Source organism: Euleptes europaea, chromosome 13, assembly GCF_029931775.1.
Source record: "Euleptes europaea isolate rEulEur1 chromosome 13, rEulEur1.hap1, whole genome shotgun sequence".
NCBI classification, from domain to species: domain Eukaryota; kingdom Metazoa; phylum Chordata; class Lepidosauria; order Squamata; family Sphaerodactylidae; genus Euleptes; species Euleptes europaea.
The window spans coordinates 15171609-15191977 of NC_079324.1; the positions used below are offsets into that span (position 1 = coordinate 15171609).

Genomic DNA, 20369 nt, shown 5'->3' on the forward strand with positions numbered 1-20369 from the left:
GCTGTCGCCTCCCGCTACTGCTGCCGCTCCGGTTGCTGCGCAGCGACCTCTCCCTCCCTCCTTCCCGACCTCCCGCGCGCTGGGTGGGCGGGGCCTAGCCGGGCAGCGACGGCGTGGGAGGGCGCGACGCGGCTGTCGTGGTCGCGCTCGGCGAGGGGCGGGGCGGCGGGGGACCTGTAGCGCGCGTGCGCCCAAGGAAGGCCGCCGGACTTCGGTCCCGTCCGGAGCCGCGCTTCGGCTCTTGCCTGGCGGAGGGGGGGTGTTTCGCGCGTGCGCGGTCCGGCGGCGCAGCTTGGTGAGACGGGGAGAGAAGCGAGGGGCAGCGCGCACGCGCGAGCGGGAAGGGGCGAGGGGGAGGAGCGCGCTTTGTCTTCCCAGCGGTGGATTGAGAGTTTGAAAATGTTGTAAAAAAACATCGCTTTAAAAGGGTTTTTGGATACCACGGCTTATAAGTGGTTGGAAGACGTCTTCACAGCTAAAGGGGCCAAACAAAGTGCGAACAGTATTTTTTTATAACGTTTTCCAACTCTTAATACATCCCTGAGAATACATAGAAAGTGCGAACATTATTTTTTATAACGTTTTCAAACTCTTAATCGGTGGGAATACATAGAAAGTGCGAACATTATTTTTTATAACGTTTTCAAACTCTTAATCGGTGGGAATACATAGAAAGTGCGAACAGTATTTTTTTATAACGTTTTCAAACTCTTAATACATCGGTGGGAATACATAGAAAGTGCAAACAGTATTTTTTATAACGTTTTCCAACTCTTAATACATCCCTGAGAATACATAGAAAGTGCGAACATTATTTTTTTATAACGTTTTCCAACTCTTAATACATCGCTGGGAATACATAGAAAGTGCAAACAGTATTCTTTTATAACGTTTTCCAACTCTTAATACATCGCTGGGAATACAAGTGCGGTAACCTCTGATAGTAACGATAGTTACCGCACTCCCAGCGATGTATCAAGAGTTTGAAAATGTTATTTAAAAAAAGGTTTAAAAGGGTTTTTGGATACCGCGGCTTATAAATGGTTGGAGGACGTCTTCACAGCTAAAGTGGCCAAACAAAGCGCGAACAGTATGTTTTATAACTTTTCCCAACTCTTAATACATCGGTGGGAATACACAGAAAGTGCGAACAGTATTTTTTATAACGTTTTCAAACTCTTAATACATCCCTGAGAATACAAGTGTGGTGGGTAGACATGTTAGTCTGTTACCAGTAGGAAAGAGCCAGAGTCCGGTAGCACCTTAAACACTAACAAAATTCCTAGCAGGGTGTGAGCTTTCGTGAGCCACAGCTCGCTTCTTCAGATAGTAGTAACAACAGATAGTAACAGGTAGTAACAACAGTCTTACCACGGTGGGTAGTGGCGTTAGTCTGTCACTAGCAGTAGAAAAGAGCAAGTGTCCAGTAGCACCTTAAAGACTAACAAAATTTCTGGCAGGGTATGAGCTTTCGTGAGCTATAGCTCACTTCTTCAGGTACTAACAATAGATAGTAACAGTAGTCTTAGCACGATGGGTAGCCGTGTTAGTCTGTCACTAGCAGTTGAAAAGAGCAAGTGTCCAGTAGCACCTTAAAGACTAACAAAATTTCTGGCAGGCTATGAGCTTTCGTGAGCCTGTGGCTCACGAAAGCTCATACCCTGCCAGAAATTTTGTTACTCTTTGAGGTGCTACTGGACACTTGCTCTTTTCTACTAATAGTATTAGCAAATATGTTTGGGGACCCTTTATGGGAGGGGAATACAGAACCCCAACTTATGAATGGTTAATTCATGATACTTATAAATATGGGGTAGTAACTAATGTACCGAACATACAGTATTCACACCACTTCGTATACATTGTTTTATAATCCTTACAAACTGGAAGGTGAAATAGGACACTGTTGTCCTCACTGCAGGTGTGTGTGTGGGGGTCATTTAAAATGGTTTGTCAAAGGACACCTGCTTGAATTCATGTCCCAGGCAAGGTCTGAATTAGGGGCTTCTTACTACATAGCTGGCTGTGCTGTATTTTTGTTATTGTTGCCATCATCATCTGGGATCGACTGCAAATCAGGTGTTCCTGGAACTGTAGTTCCCAGAATGCATTAATGATGTGGATGAATAAAAACTGGCAGGATGACTTCAAGAATGCTCTGTCAGCTATCACTCCTGGTGTTATTAATTAGACAGTTTTCCACTGGCATGACCGATTTTTCTCCCATTCTGGCCAATTGCCAGATAAGGTGTTCTTCATAGACGGGAGGGAACAGGTCGCAGACTAGTTTTTAACCTGTTCAAAGCCTCTGAAGGCAAATGAATTAGCCTCACTGTGCCTTTAAGATCTTTGCAGCAGCCAGTTGTTCAGCAGAGGCCTTTTGTGCCTCAAAAGCAGCTTCTCTCAACATTACAGCCATTGGCTTCCTTTTTTGCTTCTCTCTCCCTGCTGATATGTTCTCAGTAAAAGAGAGCGAGAGAACACAGCACCATAACAAAAAGCACCCCATTTTGCCCCTACATGGCAAAGTAACCTGGGCATATCCACATTTTCTTTGTCTGTTACCTACAGCCATCATGAGGAGTTGAAAGAGTGCTATGCCTGTTTTTTATGAGACAAAAATTTAACAAATGCCCAACGACAGCAAGATCTGTAGGATTAGCAAATCCCCACTTGATTGTGCGGTCATAAATTTCCATTCTGTCTCTGAGCCTTAGATTAGTTGGCTGCTGTGATAAGATTTATCTGTTTCTTCTTCCTTTTGCAAAGGGAGCTTCAAAATACATACAGTCTTTTCTGACAAGGTCTGATATATAACCTCTGCTGGTAAGAGAAAAGTGGTGAGGTGGGACTGGGGTGATTTAAGGTTGCCAGCTAGCCTGGAGAAAAATGCTCTCTTTTTTTAAATAAAGCCTTAATGTGTAGAAATGAACAGTTGGAGCTTTCATGGCATGGAGGTAAATAATATTACCTGATAAATAACATTAATCCTCAATGCATTGAGAGAACTTCCTCATCTACAAAGAATAACCTGAAGTCACTGGCCATTTATGCAAGGCTGTTTCCTTCGGGGCCACCCTGCTGTATGCTTTGGGGCTTCCTTTTGATTATGCATGCCTTTCCCGACCGTCAGAGGTCGACTTGCTCTCCTTGCACATTTCTGCACGGTTTGCCTGTGTTTGCCGGATGCTGATTTAGCCAGAATCCGGAAAACACAGACAAATCACGGAGGGAGCATGAGGCAACCTCTGATGATTGGGAAAGGCATGCATAATCAAAAGGAAGCCCCGAAGCAGTTGGTGGGGTGATCGCAAGAGAAACAGCCCTGCATAACCAGCCCCTCAAGTAGTAACAACACAGGGAGATGGATTGGACCCTGCTGGTGGTGGGATCGGCCCAGGAGAAAATGGGTGTATTTTGCTTGGGTAACAATACCTTGAAGGAGCCCTGGTGCCAAGAGACATATGGAAGAAAGCCTTTGATACAGATCTTTAGCGGATCTAAAGAAGAAGAGGGTAATTTAGATCCCCTGATTCCAGACAATTTGGGCTTTAAAGATAAGGTGCACTTTGAATCAAGCCCACTTGTGTAGCTCTTTGTCCTCGAATACCACCAAGAGAGAGTCACCTTGAGGCTTTGTAAGAAAGGCGAACTATAAATTAAGCAATAAATAAATAAAATAGACTTGATAACTGACACCTGTCCTCAGCCTTGTTTCATCATTTTTGAACTAAATGAAGTTTGTAGACTTTCTTCAAAGGGTACTTAAAGGAGAGCACATTACAATAACCTAGCTTGGAAGTCACCGTTGGATAGATAACCATCTTCTCAAGAAATGGCTGAAGCTGGCAAATCAGACAAAGCTGCTTATAGGCAGAGGAAATCTGGATGTCCAACTGCAAATCTGAATCTAATAGCGGCCTTGTACTGCCCATCTCATTCTTAAGCAGGAATGCAACCCTGCCCAGAACAAATTGATACCCAAGTCCTTGGCATGTATTACTGCCAACTAACTGCATGTCAGTTTGGGGGTTGAACTTGAACAAAGGAAGCTGCCTTATACTGAATCAGACCATCAATCCATCAAGGTCAGGATTGTCTACTCATACTGGCAGCAGCTTTCCAGTGTCTCAGTTTGAGGTTTTTCACATCACCTCCTACCTGATCCTTTTAACAGGAGATGCTAGGGACTGAACCTGGGACCTTCTGCATGCCAAGCAGAGGCTCTATGACTGAGCCATGGCCCCTCCCTACTGTAGGTTAATTTGGCCGTCATCCAGGCTGTTACCCTTCTAGATCACCTGCACTGGATGTACGCTACCTCACCTGCCTCTGGGGAACAGGTGAAATATAGCTGGGTACCATCAGTATACAGATGGTGACCAAATCTTTGGGGAGGGGTCTGTAGCTCAGGGGTGTAGCATATTCTTCATATGCAGGACACTCCTGGCATCTCCAGTTAAAGGATCTCACACAGAAAGTCTCGGGAAAGACCTTTCTCTGCCTGAGACCCTAGAGGACTGCTGCCAGTCAGAGTAGATAATACAGAGCTAGATGGTTTAATTGGGAATAAGGCAGCTTCACATGTCCAGGTTCTGTTTCCTAAGCGTTTCATGTATATGCTGAACAGCATGGGAGGACCTTAATCTTAGGATGGCATCAGAGCCATGTGTCTGGATCAGATCCCTGTGGTCTAGCATTCTATTTATTTAGTTTATTTTATTCCACTCTTACTCATGGATTCTACATTATTTTGTTTTCCTCCATTTTATCCCCACAACAACCCTGTGTGATGAGTTAGAATGACATGTGACTAGCCCAAAGTCAACCAGCAGCTTTCCACTGCAAAGTGGTGGAATTTGAATTGGGGGTCTCCAAGATGCCAGTCCAACCCTCTAACCATTACACATGCTGGTTGTCAAGGTCTTCTACAACCGTGGCTAGATTTTTGAGCCCTCTCAAGCAGACTATGAAGGTTTTCCCCTGTTGTTTACTCCCTGCACCTGGCTGTCAGATATATACTGCCTCTGAACAAAGAAGCTCCTCGTGGCTAGCAGCTCTTGATTAACCTCTAAGAAATTTTTCAGAAGTCATCTAAGCTATGGCTGCCACCACTTCTTGAGGCTGTAAATCCCATAAATTAATCACACAGTGAAAATGCATTTTCCTCTTGTCAGTGCTAAACCTAGTTGAGTGGCTATGCACATGTACTTGGGAGAAAGCCCCACTGAATACAGTAAGAGTTATTGCAAAACTCTCTGGGGCATTCCATGCATGTCGTTACATTTTATGAACCTGAAACTGGCTATGTTGTCAGTCAAGATTATTTCTCTTAGGCTCCATGGATATAGGTCAGGGTTTAAACTTGCTATTGTCACCCTGATGACCAGGGTGGTTCTTCCGTGTTGTCAGGAGCAAGGCAAGAGATCTGGTGTAAAATCATGGTTGAGAGTTAGCTGGGAAACCCTCGGTTCACATCCCACTCTGTTATGAACTCACCAGGCTACTGTTCCCTCAGGCTGCATTCACACATGCCACTTAACACCATCTTTCACCCCCACACTGATGTGTGTACATGAAAGATTAGAAAAATGTTAAATGAGCTCACATGAAGGTTCTGAAGCAATTGGTTGATTTACGAGTGCCATCCAACTTTCCTGACTTTACAATGCAAATGTCATTTCGGTCCCACATCCGTAATATGGACATAGCAAGCTGAGGGCCCAAGAGGAATTGTGGCAGGGAAGAACTTTCAGGAAATCCCGCTGCACCCATCCAGATCTCTCTTCCAAAACTCTGTGCTTTCACACATCCTGAATAATGCACTTTCAATCCACTTTCAATGCACTTTAACGATAGTTTGCAAGTGGATTTTGCCATTTCACATAGTAAAAACCAGCTGCAAAGTGCACTGAAAGTGGGTTGACAGTGCATTATTTGGCATGTGTAAAGTGCCCTATAAGTTGCCAGAAGCTTATTTCCTTCAGCTTTTCATTTAGTAGGCTATTAGTTGCTCTGAGCGTTTGGGATCATCTCAAGCATATTCGGTCCTCATCTGACCATTTTTTATTTTTGTTTTTGTCATTTCTCTTGGTTAATTTACACACTCATATTTTTTCTGCATACCCGGGTTGTCCTCCAAGTACACAGTAACCCTTTCCTTGTCTGTGTGGGGTGGAGGGCATAGGGCTGTTTTCATGATTGGCATGGAGGGCGGCTCCTTTTTCTTATTAGATATAGGGACACTGAACTGCTTTACAGGGTTGCCATTAGAATAATGAATATAATTTATACGAGGGACTTGGAAATTCTGGAGTGCTGGATTTGCCAAGTATGGATGCTGGAAAATGACACAAAAAGGGACCAGGGAGAGAAATGTTAATCGAGGGGAAATGGTGTAATAACTCTAGTTTCTTTGCAAACGGAAATGACACAGAATTGTTTAATTGCAGAACCAAAAGATGATTAACACACTTCCGAATTAAGTAACTTAAAAAAAAAAATCCCTGACAGGCTGAAGTTGTCTAATAATTGTGTGTTTCAGTTAAACGCTGAAACAGAACATTTCACAAACTCTGATACGCAGGGTGGCAAAAGTCCACCACGAACATCCAAACTTGCTCAAAATCTCCATAGCAAATGACAACTAGAATTAACTTCATGTCTTGGGCTCTTTCAAACATTACAAAATTCCTGCCAAAAGACAGTTCAATGTAGAAAGTAGCATGAAATCCACATGTAAATGGTCTGATCATTCAAACTGGCACATGGGACGTTCTCTGAATGCACACGTGACAGAATGCCATGAGTTTTCAACACTTTCTGTACCATGTGTGCCCGAATGCAAAAACTATACCTATAAGTGCATCAGAAACCAGGGGCTATGTCAATGTTCCTCACTATAATCCACATAAAAGTACTTTTAGTTAGGAATTGTGCAGCATTTGTAGGAGCCCTAGATTTGCCTTAGGAGAAACCAGCTCTGTGGTAAATAAGGTTGCCAGCCTCCAGGTTAGGGTTGCCAGGTCCCTCTTCACAACCGTTGGGAGGTTTTTGGGACAGAACCTGAGGGGGTGGGGTTTGGGGAGGGGAGGGACTTCAATGCCATAGAGTCCAGTTGCCAACGTGGCCATTTTCTACAGGTGACGATCAGTTGTAATAGCAAGAGATCTCCAGCTAGTACCTGGAGGTTGGCAACCCTATCTCCAGGTCCCACCTGGAAGCTGGCATTCCTAACCCTAAATGACTCTTCCATTGGAGGAAGACTTCGAACTTGTGGTAGGATACAAGCCAATGTTTAGAGGATTCCTCTATCCCCCCCACCTCTCAAAGTTTTTAAAAAGATTCAAGCAGAGCAGAAGAAACCATCACCTCTTGTTTACCTGGGCATTCACAGGTGTCACTTGAGGTCTTGTTTGCCCCCTCTCGCCCAGGTTTGCTTCTGCAGCTGACCTCAACGGTTCCAAATCCCCACCCATCATATTTCCCCCCTCCCTTGGCCTATGGTGGGCTAGAACCAGCTCACTCCATATCCCAACATGCTGTCAGCCAGATTTTGTTCTGGAGCAATGGCAGCCGTCCCATGTAAGGAGTGAAGCTGTACCTGCCAAACCGCCCCACTGCAGGGTCTCTGTATCCTTGAGCTTCTCTCAGTTTCCCAACAGGCACTTGCTCAGGAGCTCCTGTCGTTCGGACTCTCACCTTTCGCCCAGAGGGAAAAGACATCTGCTGGGCCAATTTGTTTAGCTGCTGCACAAAATTGCCCGGAAGGTGGCATGACAGAAGAACAAGGCTGCTGGCCCTCCACAGGCAACTCAGCAGATATTTCTTTGCTTCTTCTGCTCCAGCTGTATCTCTGCAAAGAAAAGTACCCATTTTTTATGCGTAGGGTTGCCAGCTCCGGGTTGGGAAATACCTGGAGATTTTGGGGGCAGAGCCTGAGGACGATGTGGTTTGAAGAGGGGAGGGACTTCAAAGCCATAGAGTCCAATTGCCAAAACGGCCATTTTCTCCAGGTGAACTGATCTCTATCGGCTGGAGATCAGTTGTAATAGCAGGAGATCTCCATTTAGTTCCTGGAGGTTGGCAACCCTAATTACCAGCTCCAGGTTCGGAAATACCTGGAGATTTGGGGGCTGGAGCCTGAGGAGGGTGGGGTTTGGGGAGAGGTGGGACTTCAGTCGGGTATACAGCCATAAAGTCCACCTTCCAAAGCAGCCATTTTCTCCAGGGGAATTTATCTCTGTCACCGGTCGATCAGTTGTAATCCCTGGAGATCTCCAGCCCCCACCTGGAGTCTGGCAACCCTATTTGATGAGGGATTTCTTTATTAACATATTTATTTATGTATAATATCCTGTCTTTCTGCCCAGTCAGGGTCACCAAGGCAGCTTATGTTGACCAGTAGTGACTGGGCTTGTGTGGTGTCATTCTGGGAGTTCTCCAGGCCCCACCTTGAGACTGGCAACCTCAGGTGTAGTGGTGGTATTAGACTAGGACCTGGGAGAACCAAGTTCAAACCCTCACTCTGCCATGAAGCTTCCAGGGTGACTTAGGCCAATTCTGCTCTCTTGACCTAACAGAGTTGTGAGAATAAAATAGGTGAAGGCATTTGTGCTACCTGGGGCTCCGTAGCTAGGGTGGGATAAAAATGCATAGGCAGCATCAGTTGCTTTTACAACTGTTAAGGAAACCCCAGCCAAATTTATTCTCTCTGTGACTGTGGTTTAGGGTTGTCAGTCTCCAGGTGATACCTGGAGATCTTCCAGAATTACAATTGGTCTCCAGGTTACAGAGATAATTTCTTCTGGAGAAAATGACTGCTTTGGAACTCTATGGCATCATACCCCACTGAGGTCCTTCCCAAATCCTGCCCTCCCAGGCTTCGCCCCCAAATCTCCAGGTATTTCCCAACCCAGAGTTGGTAACCCTACTGTCCATGTGTAGGAACCACCAGTTTTGACTTTCAAAATACATGATGCAATTTGAGTCGTGATGTATTTGTAACAGCCAGTGGAGATGGATTTGGATCCAAGAAGCCATGAAGGTTCAAGTCCCAATACTGGGATGGACTCATTGTGAGCCCCTGGAGGCAAATACTCTTTCAGCTTCCATTCTCCATCTGTAACATGGGAAGGGTTGCTAACCTCCAGGTAGTGCTGAGATAAAAATGCACAAGTACTAAGATAGTCTAGCTAAGGTAAATATAGTACTGGCTCTCAAAATGATGGCAAAACGTATATATTGACAATAACAAAAGTGCAAGTGCAATAGTGTGACAACGGAAACTTATCAAATCTAAAGACGGACTCAATACAGCAAGATAGTCAACAATAATATATACAAACAAATATGCCAACTGTAAAAAAGTCAATTCCGGCTTGGGGTCCAAGTCTGGGAAGTACAAATGCAAAGTCTCTTATTTCATAATTTCATATATATATATGAACACACACACACACACACACACACACACACACACAGAGAGTATTTTGTATTGTTGATTGTTGTAAGCTGCCCTGAGCCTGGATTTGGTTAGGAAAGGTCAGGATATAAATTTAAGAAAATAGAATAATAAATAAACAATAAATAACCGATCTCCAGGCAACAGAGATCAGTTTACCTGGAGAAATAGGCCAGTTTGGAAGGTGGACTCTATGGCATTATACCCCACTAAAGTCCCTCCTCTCCCCAAGTCCCACTCTCCTCACGCTCCACCCGCAAAATTCCTTGTAGTTCCCAACCTGGAGCTGGCAACCCTAAACATGGACACATCTGTGATTTATTTTCAAGGCTTGATGTAAAAACAAAAACTATTTTGGAAAAGTCCTAAACAGAGTTCCTTCCGTTTCAGTCAATGGCTTACAAGAGGGTAATTCTCTTTAGATTTTACTGTTTGCGCAGGTATAAATATGAGTTAGCCAAAAACAAATCTGGGGAAGAAGGGAGCTCTTATGCAACGGGCAGCCCATTGTACAAGGGGGGGGGGTGGTTCATACACGGTGGCTGGAAGTGGCTCAGCTGCACCACCTCTTCAGAGGCTTTCCAGCCACCAAAAGGAAATTTAAACCCATTGAAACATTAGAACAAGGAAAATTCCCCCATTGACTGCAGCGAGGCTGTGCCACCAAAAAAGGTGGCGTAGCAACTAGGGTTGCCAGGCCCCTCTTCGCCACTGGCAGGAGGTTTTTGGGGTGGAGCCTAAGAAGGGCAGGGTTTGGGGAGGGACTCGGGTTGCCAGCTCCCTCTTGACAACTGGCAGGAAGTTTAGGAGCAAAGCCTGAGGAAGATGGGGTTTGGGGAGAGGAGGGACTTCCATGCCATAGAGTCCAGTGGCCAAAGCGGCCATTATCTCCAGGTAAACTGATCTCTATCGGCTAGAGACCAGTTGTAATGGCAGGAGATCTCCAGCTAGTACCAGGAGGTTGGCAACCCTAGGAGGGACTGCAATACCATAGAGTCCAATTGCCAAAGCAGCCATTTTCTCCAGATGAACTGATCTCTATCGGCTGGAGATCAGTTGTAATAGCAGGAGATCTCCAGCTTAGGGTTGCCAGGTTCCTCTTTGCCACCAGCGGGAGGTTTTGGGGTGGAGCCTGAGGTTTGGGGAGGGAAGGTTTGGGGAGGGAAGGTGCTTCAATAGCATAGAGTCCAATTGCCATAGCAGCCATTTTCTCCAGGGGAACTGATCTCTATTGGCTGGAGATCAGTTGTACGGTAATAACAGGAGATCTCCAGCTACTACCTGGAGGTTGGCAACCCTAGCTGGATAAGAGCTCTCAAGGGGTTTTTAAAAGGTTTTTTTGCACACATTCTACACTGCAGGCAAGAATATGTTTTATGATTGTGTCTGTTCGGGAGAACAGTTTATTAATAAAATGTTTGAACCAGTATAAATAGGAACCCCCCCGCTAATATGGCCCATTTTAAAATCGTTAAAGGGCTTTAAAAAAAGCAGTTATGAAGAGAGCTTTGTGTAAACCATGCATGTACACAAAGGAGATACTAACTGTATCTCAATCAGTTCAGCAATCATCCTCTTTCATTCCAAACATTGCTACATCTGGAGTATTTTCAACTAGAACCGGTTATACAACAGGAGGGGTTAATTCATTCTCTTTTACCACATCTAAGTGCATTTTTAAGGCAACCCCCCCAGTAAGTGTGTTATGTCAAAAATAGATATGCTGGAGAACACCTGCAAAACCAGCAACCTATTTTACAAATATTGCTTGCTGTAGATACAGTTTTACAGGCCTTTTAGCTCCACACAGTAACTAGTGTCACATTTATGTCGTGATGCTTTTCTCTCCTGTACAAGATCCATTGAACAGAATTAGAGCTGAACACATAGGCAGGTCCCATAACTGGGGTTCTGTCTTTCATTTACATCCCACCCTTCTATAGGTTTGCCAGCACAGTGTTGGCAACTGGTGAGAGACTGTGGAGGTGCAAGGACCCGTTGAAGCAGCATCGTGCAATGCCTTGACATCATTTCTGGCTACATAACCGGAAGTGACATCACTGTGTCATGCAATGCTCCAGGGTTTCCCCAAAACTCTATGGTAAAAACCATAGATATTGAGAACTAGAGTGTGACATGATATGGTGACATCACTTCAGGGTTGCTAGCCTTTTCCCTATTTGTCCCCCAGCTGCTCCACTGAGCACCGCCAGTTGTTATGCAACTCTTGATTGGGGAGGGGACAAAAGAAGATATGTCAGAAGCCATTGCAGAGGTTGACTTTTTAATACATTTGCAGAGGTGTGTGTGTGTCACCGTTGCCAGGTGCCTTTCAAGCCCACAAGGCTGCCACCACCATCTGCCCACCGCCTGTTCTCCTGGACCTCTCAGCAGCTTTCTATGCCATCAGTCATGGTATCCTTCTGGGACTGGCATTCTGGACTGGGAGACCCTATTCTGCAGTGGTGCCGGTCCTACCTGAAGGGTAGGTTTCACACAGGGTTGCCAACTTCCAGGTAGCAGCTGGAGACCTCCTGCTATTACAACTTATCTCCAGCCGATTGAGATCAGTTCCCCTGGAGAAAATGGCCGCTTTGACAATTGGACTCTATGGCATTGAAGTCCCACCCCAAACCCCACCTTCCTCAGGTTCCACTCCTAAAACCTCCCGCCGGTGGCCAAGAGGGACCTGGCAACTTGCCAAACACTACTTTCTGTCCAGAGGCTGGTAATCTGAGGTATGCTGAACACATGATCACATGCAGCTGCCTTCTACTGAATCAGACCACTGGTCCACCCAAGTCAGTATTGTCCACTCAGACTAGTAGCAGCTCTCCGCAGATGCCAGGATTTGAACCTGGGATCTTGTGAATGCCAAGTAGAGCCTTTACCACTGAGCCATGGCTAGAGTTGCCAGCTCCGGGTTGGGAAATACCTGGAGATTTTTGGGGTGGCACTGTCTCTCTGAGGATCTGTGCTCTGTGAATTTGTCTAATCTTTTTAAAAACTATTCCAGCTTAAGGGCATTGCCACACTTGGGCAGTGCGTTCCATAAATTGGTCAGGTGTTGTATTGGGGAAAATTCCATGTGTGATGAAACCAGGAAACATCAATAACAAGAAGAATGACCCAAGGTTACTCTACAATCTGACCTGAGGGAAATTTCCTTCCCAAACCCAGAGCTGAGTCAGGAAACCTGCTGGGTGAGCATAACAGGCAGGTTTCCGAATCGCCCCCTTTTCTTACTCGTGCTCCTTTATTTTGTGTGCTTGTTTTGGTGCAGAGCATTCAGCTTCTTTTTCCAAAAAGGGAACCCACAGCTTCCTCCCTTCAGAAGGGGCTGCTTTGCCGCAAACTTGAGTTATAGGAAGGGTTGTGATGAAACGACGCCCGGGGGACAGCTCAGGAAACGACTGTGCGCCTGTGACCGAGAAAAGACACAGAACAGGAAGCTGCCGGGTTGCCTTCTGTTTGCGGTAAAAGGAGTTTTGTGTTTGGTTTTTTTAAAGACTGCATCAGCAGCTGCAGGTCCTCCTTGCTGGAGTGTCTGGGTTGCCACCTGGCTCCAGCCCTGTGACCAGCTGCTTAACAGCAGAGCGACGCTGCTGTGGGATGGCAGGGACGGGGGAAAATAATCTTCTGTTTAATTTCTGCCTGTCAAGCAACTCTCAAAGCCCTTTTAATGAAAAGGGTACAAGGCTCTTTTAATATTCTCTTGGCACAGTCCTCACTCCCAACCAAAAAATCTTGGGAACTGCAGTCTTATGTAAGAGCTGGAAGAAAAAGTGTCGCCAAAATAATTTTCTGAGTGTTTGAGGGAAAAGCTGTTGTTCTTAAGGTTGCCATCCTCTGGGTACTAGCTGGAGATCTCCTGCTATTACAACTGATCTTTAGCCGATAGAAATCAGTTCCCCTGGAGAAAATGGCCGCTTTGGCAATTGGACTCTATGGCATTGAAGACCCTCCCCTCCCCAAACCCTGCCCTCCTCAGGCTCCGCCCCAAAACCCTCCCGCCGGTGGCAAAGAGGGACCTGGCAACCCTAGTTGTTCTGAATGAATTACTCTGAATTACTCTGGGCAGGCCTGATTCAGATATAGGCATGCACCTAAGAAACCCTAGGCGTCTAGTTAGCTTCCCTATATCAGAAAATCCTGGCAACAGGTACACGTTAACAGTGTTTTAGGTTAGTTAAGGGCACATTACACAAGTGCTACTTTTAGAGGATATTTGCTTCCAGTTTCATGCTTTATTATAGCATAACTATTTTGCATCTTTTACACTAACGAAAAAAAATTATAACATCCATTACTGCTACATAGATAATTGAAGGAAAGCAATGACATGAGTCCATAAAAGTATCTTACCCCCCAAAAGAAGCAGGTCGCAAGCAAGGAGCCGTTTCTAAGAAGAAGTTCCCAGTCAATTCAGCTTCCCATAATCATCTCCCAGCAATAGCTAGCTGTCCCACTTGGTAAAGGCCGCTCTGAGCCCGGCCTTTGGCTGTGGAGGGCAGGGCATAAATAAAACAAATAAATAAATAATAAACAAAGGTGCACATTCTTGACTAATTTATAATTTTATAATTTCAAACACCATACAAGTTATATATACTTGGATATGCTCTTGGTGATGGAAAGTGCTGTCAAGTTGCAGCCTCCTTTTGGCAAGGAAAACCTTTAGGGTTTTCAAGGCAGGAGACATTTGGAGGTGGTTTGCCATTGCTTGCCTCTGCATAATGACCCTGGGCTTCCTTGTATGTTTTCCTTATATATCTTCTCAAGATATATAAAACTGAGCGTCAGACTCTAATCTGGAGAATTGGGTTTGATACCCACTCCTACACATGAAGCCTGCTGGATGCCCTTGGGCTAGTCACAGTTCTCTCCGAACCCTCCATGCCCTTGGAGTATTCTGCAGAGATGCAGAACAATATGACTTTGAAAACTGACCAAAAGAAGGGGATGCAAAAATGTTCTGTTTATGTTGGTTGGCTATTATCCCACCCACTTATTGCCTGCAATCTTTGCTGCCTGTTTGCTGGGATTGGCTTATTCCAAATGACACGCCTGCTCAGAGACAGGGCCTGTGACAGAGGAATATTAATAATCCTCAATGGGTGTTAATGGTTAAGAGATAGTCCCCGATAACTCTACTATGGCTGCATCAGAGTTTGCATTAGGCGAGCCTTCCCAGGTGTGTGTAAGCATGAAGACACAGCAGATTTGGAGCTGGAGAGAGACAGACAGCTGTGAGTTGGCTAAAACACCTTGAGGTCTAGGATCTCTCACTTGCCCTGGTGATGTGTATGTGTGTGTGTGGGGCGGGGTGGGGAGAGGAATTGGCTGTTGCCAATGGACTGGGGCAGAGAACCATGCCATGGGGAAGTTGCATTGCTGTTGCACTGTATCCGTAGCTGCAGCAGCAATGGGGAAACTACACAAGCCACCCTCCAAAGCAGCCATTGGTCCATGTATGGGTTCTTTGACTCACGTTCGCCTCCAGACTGACTCGGTTGTTCCTTGGAGTTATGCATGAGTTTTCCGTCTCTTAGAGATCACCTTGCAACCCGCCCTTGCAATGTCCAAGTCTTTCTGATGCTGCTAAAATCCGATTCTTCGATCTCCCCTGAGATCAGCCCGGGTCAAATCATCCTTATCTCCATGCATAAGCCAAAGCATGGGACAAGGGAGCTGGGGGTGGGGGGTTGATGTTTTTCTCACAGTATGCACTACAGCCAATAACAAAGCAGCGTTTCAAGGGATGGGGATTCAAATGCTTCCTGATTTTTGTCACCCACACAGAGTTCTTTCTGAGCAGACATTTGTCACATAAAATGGGTTTTAAAAAGACGCTTAGGTTTTTCTCGCCACCCCTCTCCCCGTGCTCCATTTTGTGGAATGGGAAGGGGCCGTGGCTCAGTCTGTAGAGCATCTGCTTGGCATGCAGAAGGTCCCAGGTTCAATCCCTGGCATCTCTAGTTAAAGGGACTAGGCAAGTAGGTGATGTGAAAGACCTCTGCCTGAGACCCTGGAGAGCCGCTGCCAGTCTGAGTAGACAATACTGACTTTGATGGACCTTGATGGTCTGATTCAGTATAAGGCAGCTTCCTGTGTTCAAGTGTTCAACACGGCTCTTGGGTTTCTGCCGGGGGGAGAGGGGAACTGGATGTTTTTCTCACAGTAAGCACTACAGCCAATTACAAAGCAGCGTTTTCAAGGGGCAGGGAATCAGACGCTTCCGGATTTGAGCTGGTGATTTTGCTGCTGCATAGCATTTTTAGGATTTGCAACAGAAAAGTGTGGGGCGAGTGAGCATCGAAGCCCAGGTAAAAACCCCATGCGTAAAAGACCATTCTCTCCAGCCGGCTGATCTCTATAGACTGGAGATCAGTTGTAATCCTGAGAGGTCTCCAGACCCCCCATGGAGGTTGACAGCCCTACTCCTAAATATAAATAAAAACCGATTGTTAAAAAAAAAAATCTACATTTCGGTTTCATGACCCATTGCTTCTCTTTCCCTCATACAGATCTTCAGACCCATACGATGTTTCTGATGTGCTGATGCCTGGGCTATCTGATATCACAAGCCCTTTATCACTGTTGTGGTCTGGTGACCTCCTGTCTGGTACTCCCAACAGACCTTGTGAGCTCTAATCCACCCTACATGATTTTAGCAGGTCTCAAAATAAAACATGATTCATCCAGGCTCTTTGTACAGAAACTCTCTGCCACCCACTCCTGAGATTCTGGAGTTCATTGTGTTATATTATGTTAGAAACCAAATGAGGTGGGTGAGAGGCAGGCAGGAGCACAAGCTGTGCTGGGTGGGTGGAAGTCCTTGCCCCTGTGGAAAAGCAGCGGTGGGGCCACTCCTCATGTTAGGGCAAAGACAGATGAATCTGCTTCTTGTCATAGTGGTTCCCAACGTGGGGCACAGGCCCCACAGGGGGCAATTTGAAAGCTTGTTTAGACCAGGTTAATGGCCTTTTAAGACTTCCTCCACATGAATAGGAGTTCACTTTTTGAATAATAAAAATTATATGTCATGGGGGGGGGGCATCAGGATTTTAGAGATGCTTAGGTGGGACATGGCCAAAAAAAGGTTGGGAACCACTCTGTAAGGTCATTTATGCATGGAAGTTTTACCTGAGGTTCTTTGCTGGCTAGACTCACACTTTCCTGTTGGGAATCTCTGCACCAGCAGTCTCCAAGCTCAAAACAAGTCCCGCCCCTTTAAATGCTGCTTTGTAATTGGCTTACTTCGTAGTGATCACTGTGAGAGAAGATTCCCCACCCCAAAACCCAACTGCCACATAAAAAAGCATTTTAAGAACAAAAAAAACTGAGCAATCTGAAGGGGGGGGGGAATCCAAACCTCGGTTTTTGAAAAGGCTTTCTTTTGCTCAGAAAGAGCCCCGAGGAAGCAGGAAAGCTTTTGAATCCCCACCTCTTTACACGCTGCTTTGTGATTGGCTGTGAGAGATGCCGATCTTCCTGTGGCCCACACATAGATTTCAGCCGGGCTGAGCCCAGGGCAAATGGAAGAGTCGGGTTAACTGAGGAATGGGAAGACCTGGACATTGTGAGGGCTGGCAGCAAGGTCATTTCTAATGGATGGAAAACACGTGCAGAACTCCAAGGAACAACCAGGTCAGACAGGGGGTGAATGTGAGTTCAAGTGCCCATGCATACATTATTTTTGTGCGGGCTTTTGGATTTAAAAAAAATCCCCCCCAGGGACCCAGTTGGTACACCTATCCATTTGATTAGTTTATTCTAGGGAACCCCAACGTGGTACCCATGGGTACCATGTTGCCCTCCAACACTTCTTGGCGCCTGCCGAGTGTGTCTAAAAAGGGGGCAGGGTGAGGCGGGGCTTTTGTCCAGCAAGGCTTCTGATTGGCCGTTGGAGATTTGATTGGCTGTGCACATTTTTTTAAACATTGATTTGGCAACAGCTGCCACCACAGCACAAGAATCTTCTCTGTGTGACTGATGGGAACCTGTGGCAACCATTGTGCGGCTGGTTCTGCCGTTTTGTTACTGTGCCACTACACCATGTCAGAACTCCAAAAGCGCCTACAGGCTCAGAAAGTTTAGGGACCCCTGGTTTATTCGCTGTCCGTTAAAAATTGCTTGTTTCTTTAAACAAGCTGACCAACCTTCCAATACTGCTGTGTGCGGGGTAAAAGACAGGGTTGCCAGGTCCCTCTTCACCACTGATGGGAGGTTTTAGGGGGCGGAGCCTGAGGAGGGCGGGGTTTGGGGAGGGGAGGGACTTCAATGCCATAACAGCCATTTTCTCCAGGTGAACTGATCTCTATTGGCTGGAGATCGATTGCAACAGCAGAAGATCTCCAGCTACTACCTGGAGGTTAAACTAAAGGAAAAGAGCAGTAATGGCTCTAAAAAATGTACACAAACAAGTATTCAATGAAAAAGTGAATTTAGTGCCAAAGTGAAAACTACAAAAATTGACAAAGGAAACTTACAAAATGCTAAGAGTACAAACTCGATACAACAATGTACAACAGGCAAGGATTCAGTTCTTATCTCATTCAATCACTTGTAGTCCCTTAGGACTTATGTACAGTTCATATGCTTATAAATCCCACAGGCGCAGGAAGAAGAAGACTGGTGAGAAATGGAGGAACGCCGTCCGGATGCTTCGCGTTTTCACTACCACGTGGGCGTCTTCATCAGCTCTCTATTCAAGTTGGAGTCAAAGCTCCTTCAAGATGGAAAAACAATAATAATAAATTTCTAATCTCTAAATACAATCAAGTCTATAATACTCTAACAAGCATATAATACTCTAAAAAGCCCTACAGGGTCATCATAAGTCGGCTGCAACTTGGCAGCATTTTCCCTCACAGAGCTATATATGTAATATTAATAGTCCTTGAGGGCCATATCGAACCTGGCTGAGTAATGCAGTTTCTGGAGAAGAAAGAGCAGTCTCTCTCTCATCATTTGAGGTCTTATTCAGTTTCTCTCACAGAGGTTTTCTGGGAATAGAATCAAAAGCACCCTTTAGGTCAAGGAAGGCTGCAAAAAGTTTCTTCCCACCAGTACTGCCATATTTCTTGGCTAGATGGGCTAGGTTGCCAACCTCCAGGTACCACTCAGCTGGGATCTGCAAGCTTTCGGTCTTACCTGCTTGAAGTCCTCTCAGTGGATTGGGACCTTTTTGATGGTGTTGGTCTTTTCCACCCCGATTAAAGCTAATTTGGACTATTGGTTTGCCATGAACGTTTGATCACTGTATATATTGTCTAAAGTTATGTGTTGATATATTATATCTGTGTATGTAACCTTGAACCTCGTGCTGTTTATTTCTCTATCCAACCTCCAGGTACTAGCTGTAGATCTCCTGCTATTACAACTGATCTCCATCCGATAGAGATCAGTTCACCTGGAGAAAATGGATGCTTTTGCAATTGGACTCTATGGCACTGAAGTCCCTCCCCTCCCCAAGCCCTGCCCGCCTCAGGCTCTGCCCCAAAAATCTCCCGCCGGTGGCAAGGAGGGACCTGGCAACCCTAGCAGAACCCAATCTGTTCCTTCCTCCATCCCCTTATTACACTATGCTGATGATGCGGTGGCATTAACACTAACACAGAAGGGCGTAAGACGTTTGCTGTCTAAGTTTGTGAGCTACTGAATATTAATAGTCATATCTTATATTATTCTATGTGCATATTTGATAGGGTGGCTCACAGGGCATTCGGTAGCCATGTGGCTCTTGTGAATGTGGGCCTTCACGAGCCACCAAGTGAGTACCACTGTCTTAAGCAATGGACCACTGTTTTCGCCCTCAGATTCTTATTTATTTCGTGTTTATTGCCACCTAGTGGTCAGGAGGTAGACAGATTTGTCCACATTGTGTGTGTGTAAAGTGCCTTCAAGTCGCAGCCGACTTATGGCGACCCCTTTTTGGGGGTTTTCATGGCAAGACACTATCAGAGGTGGTTTGCCAGTGCCTTCCTCTGCACGGCAACCCTGGTAATCCTTGGTGGTCTCCCACCCAAATACTAACCAGGGCTGACCCTGCTTAGCTTCTGAGATCTGACAAGATCAGGCTAGCCTGGGCCATCCAGGTCTAACAGTGTTTTATTGAGAGTTTGAAGATATGATTTAAACCCACGAAGTAAGAGAAAGCCACACATCAGTAATAAAATACATATTTATTTATGTCAACCTTGCCTTCCAGTGAACTGACCGTCTCCAGAAACCTCTTGAGTTTGTTCCACAAGACCAAGCAAGCTTCTCAGGGTTCCCTGCCCCCCAAGACGGATGCCCGTCTGAACCCAAACAACATGAAATTTGTTGGGCATTTTTCTTCTGACCTCCTTATAGTATAAAGGCAACAAGGCTATGCTAAAAGGATCAGTTACCCAGTTCTTCATCAGGGTACGCCGGAACAGAATGGTTTATTGGCAGGTAAATGGTTACCTTCAAATCCATCCCTGTGTCAGGCCTATCACATGAAGAACGTTCTTTACACGTGAATACCCTAAAAGCATGAGCCCAGGGGTAAGAAGTAGGGTTGCCAACCTCCAGGAACTAGCAGGAGATCTCCTGCTATTACAACTGATCTCCAGCCGATAGAGATCAGTTCACCTGGAGAAAATGGCCGCTTTGGCAATTGGACTCTATGGCATTGAAGTCCCCCCCCAAACCCCGCCCTCCACAGGCTTCGCCCCAAAAACCTCCCGTTGGTGATGAAGAGGGACCTGGCAACCCTACTTAGCACTACAGTCTCATGACAAGGAAAGCTAGAAGGGAAACAAGCTCTTAAGTCTTCCTGTTTGTGGGCTTCCTAAAGGTAGCTGGTTGGCCACTGTGTGAACAGAATGCTAGACTAGTTGGTCCTTTGGTCTAGTTCAGCATGGCTCTTCTTATG

At 45.8% G+C, this 20369-nt stretch overlaps 1 protein-coding gene across 1 annotated transcript in view; it reads right to left on the reverse strand.

The window, feature by feature from the left end:
• Positions 1-14: 14 nt before the first annotated feature.
• Positions 15-20369, reverse strand: part of LOC130485820 (uncharacterized protein K02A2.6-like) — an 82791-nt gene continuing 62436 nt past the window's right edge. Inside the window, exon 4 of the mRNA XM_056858965.1 lies at positions 15-291. Coding sequence (XP_056714943.1) covers positions 15-291 — 277 coding nt within the window. The remainder of the gene's footprint in view (positions 292-20369) is intronic.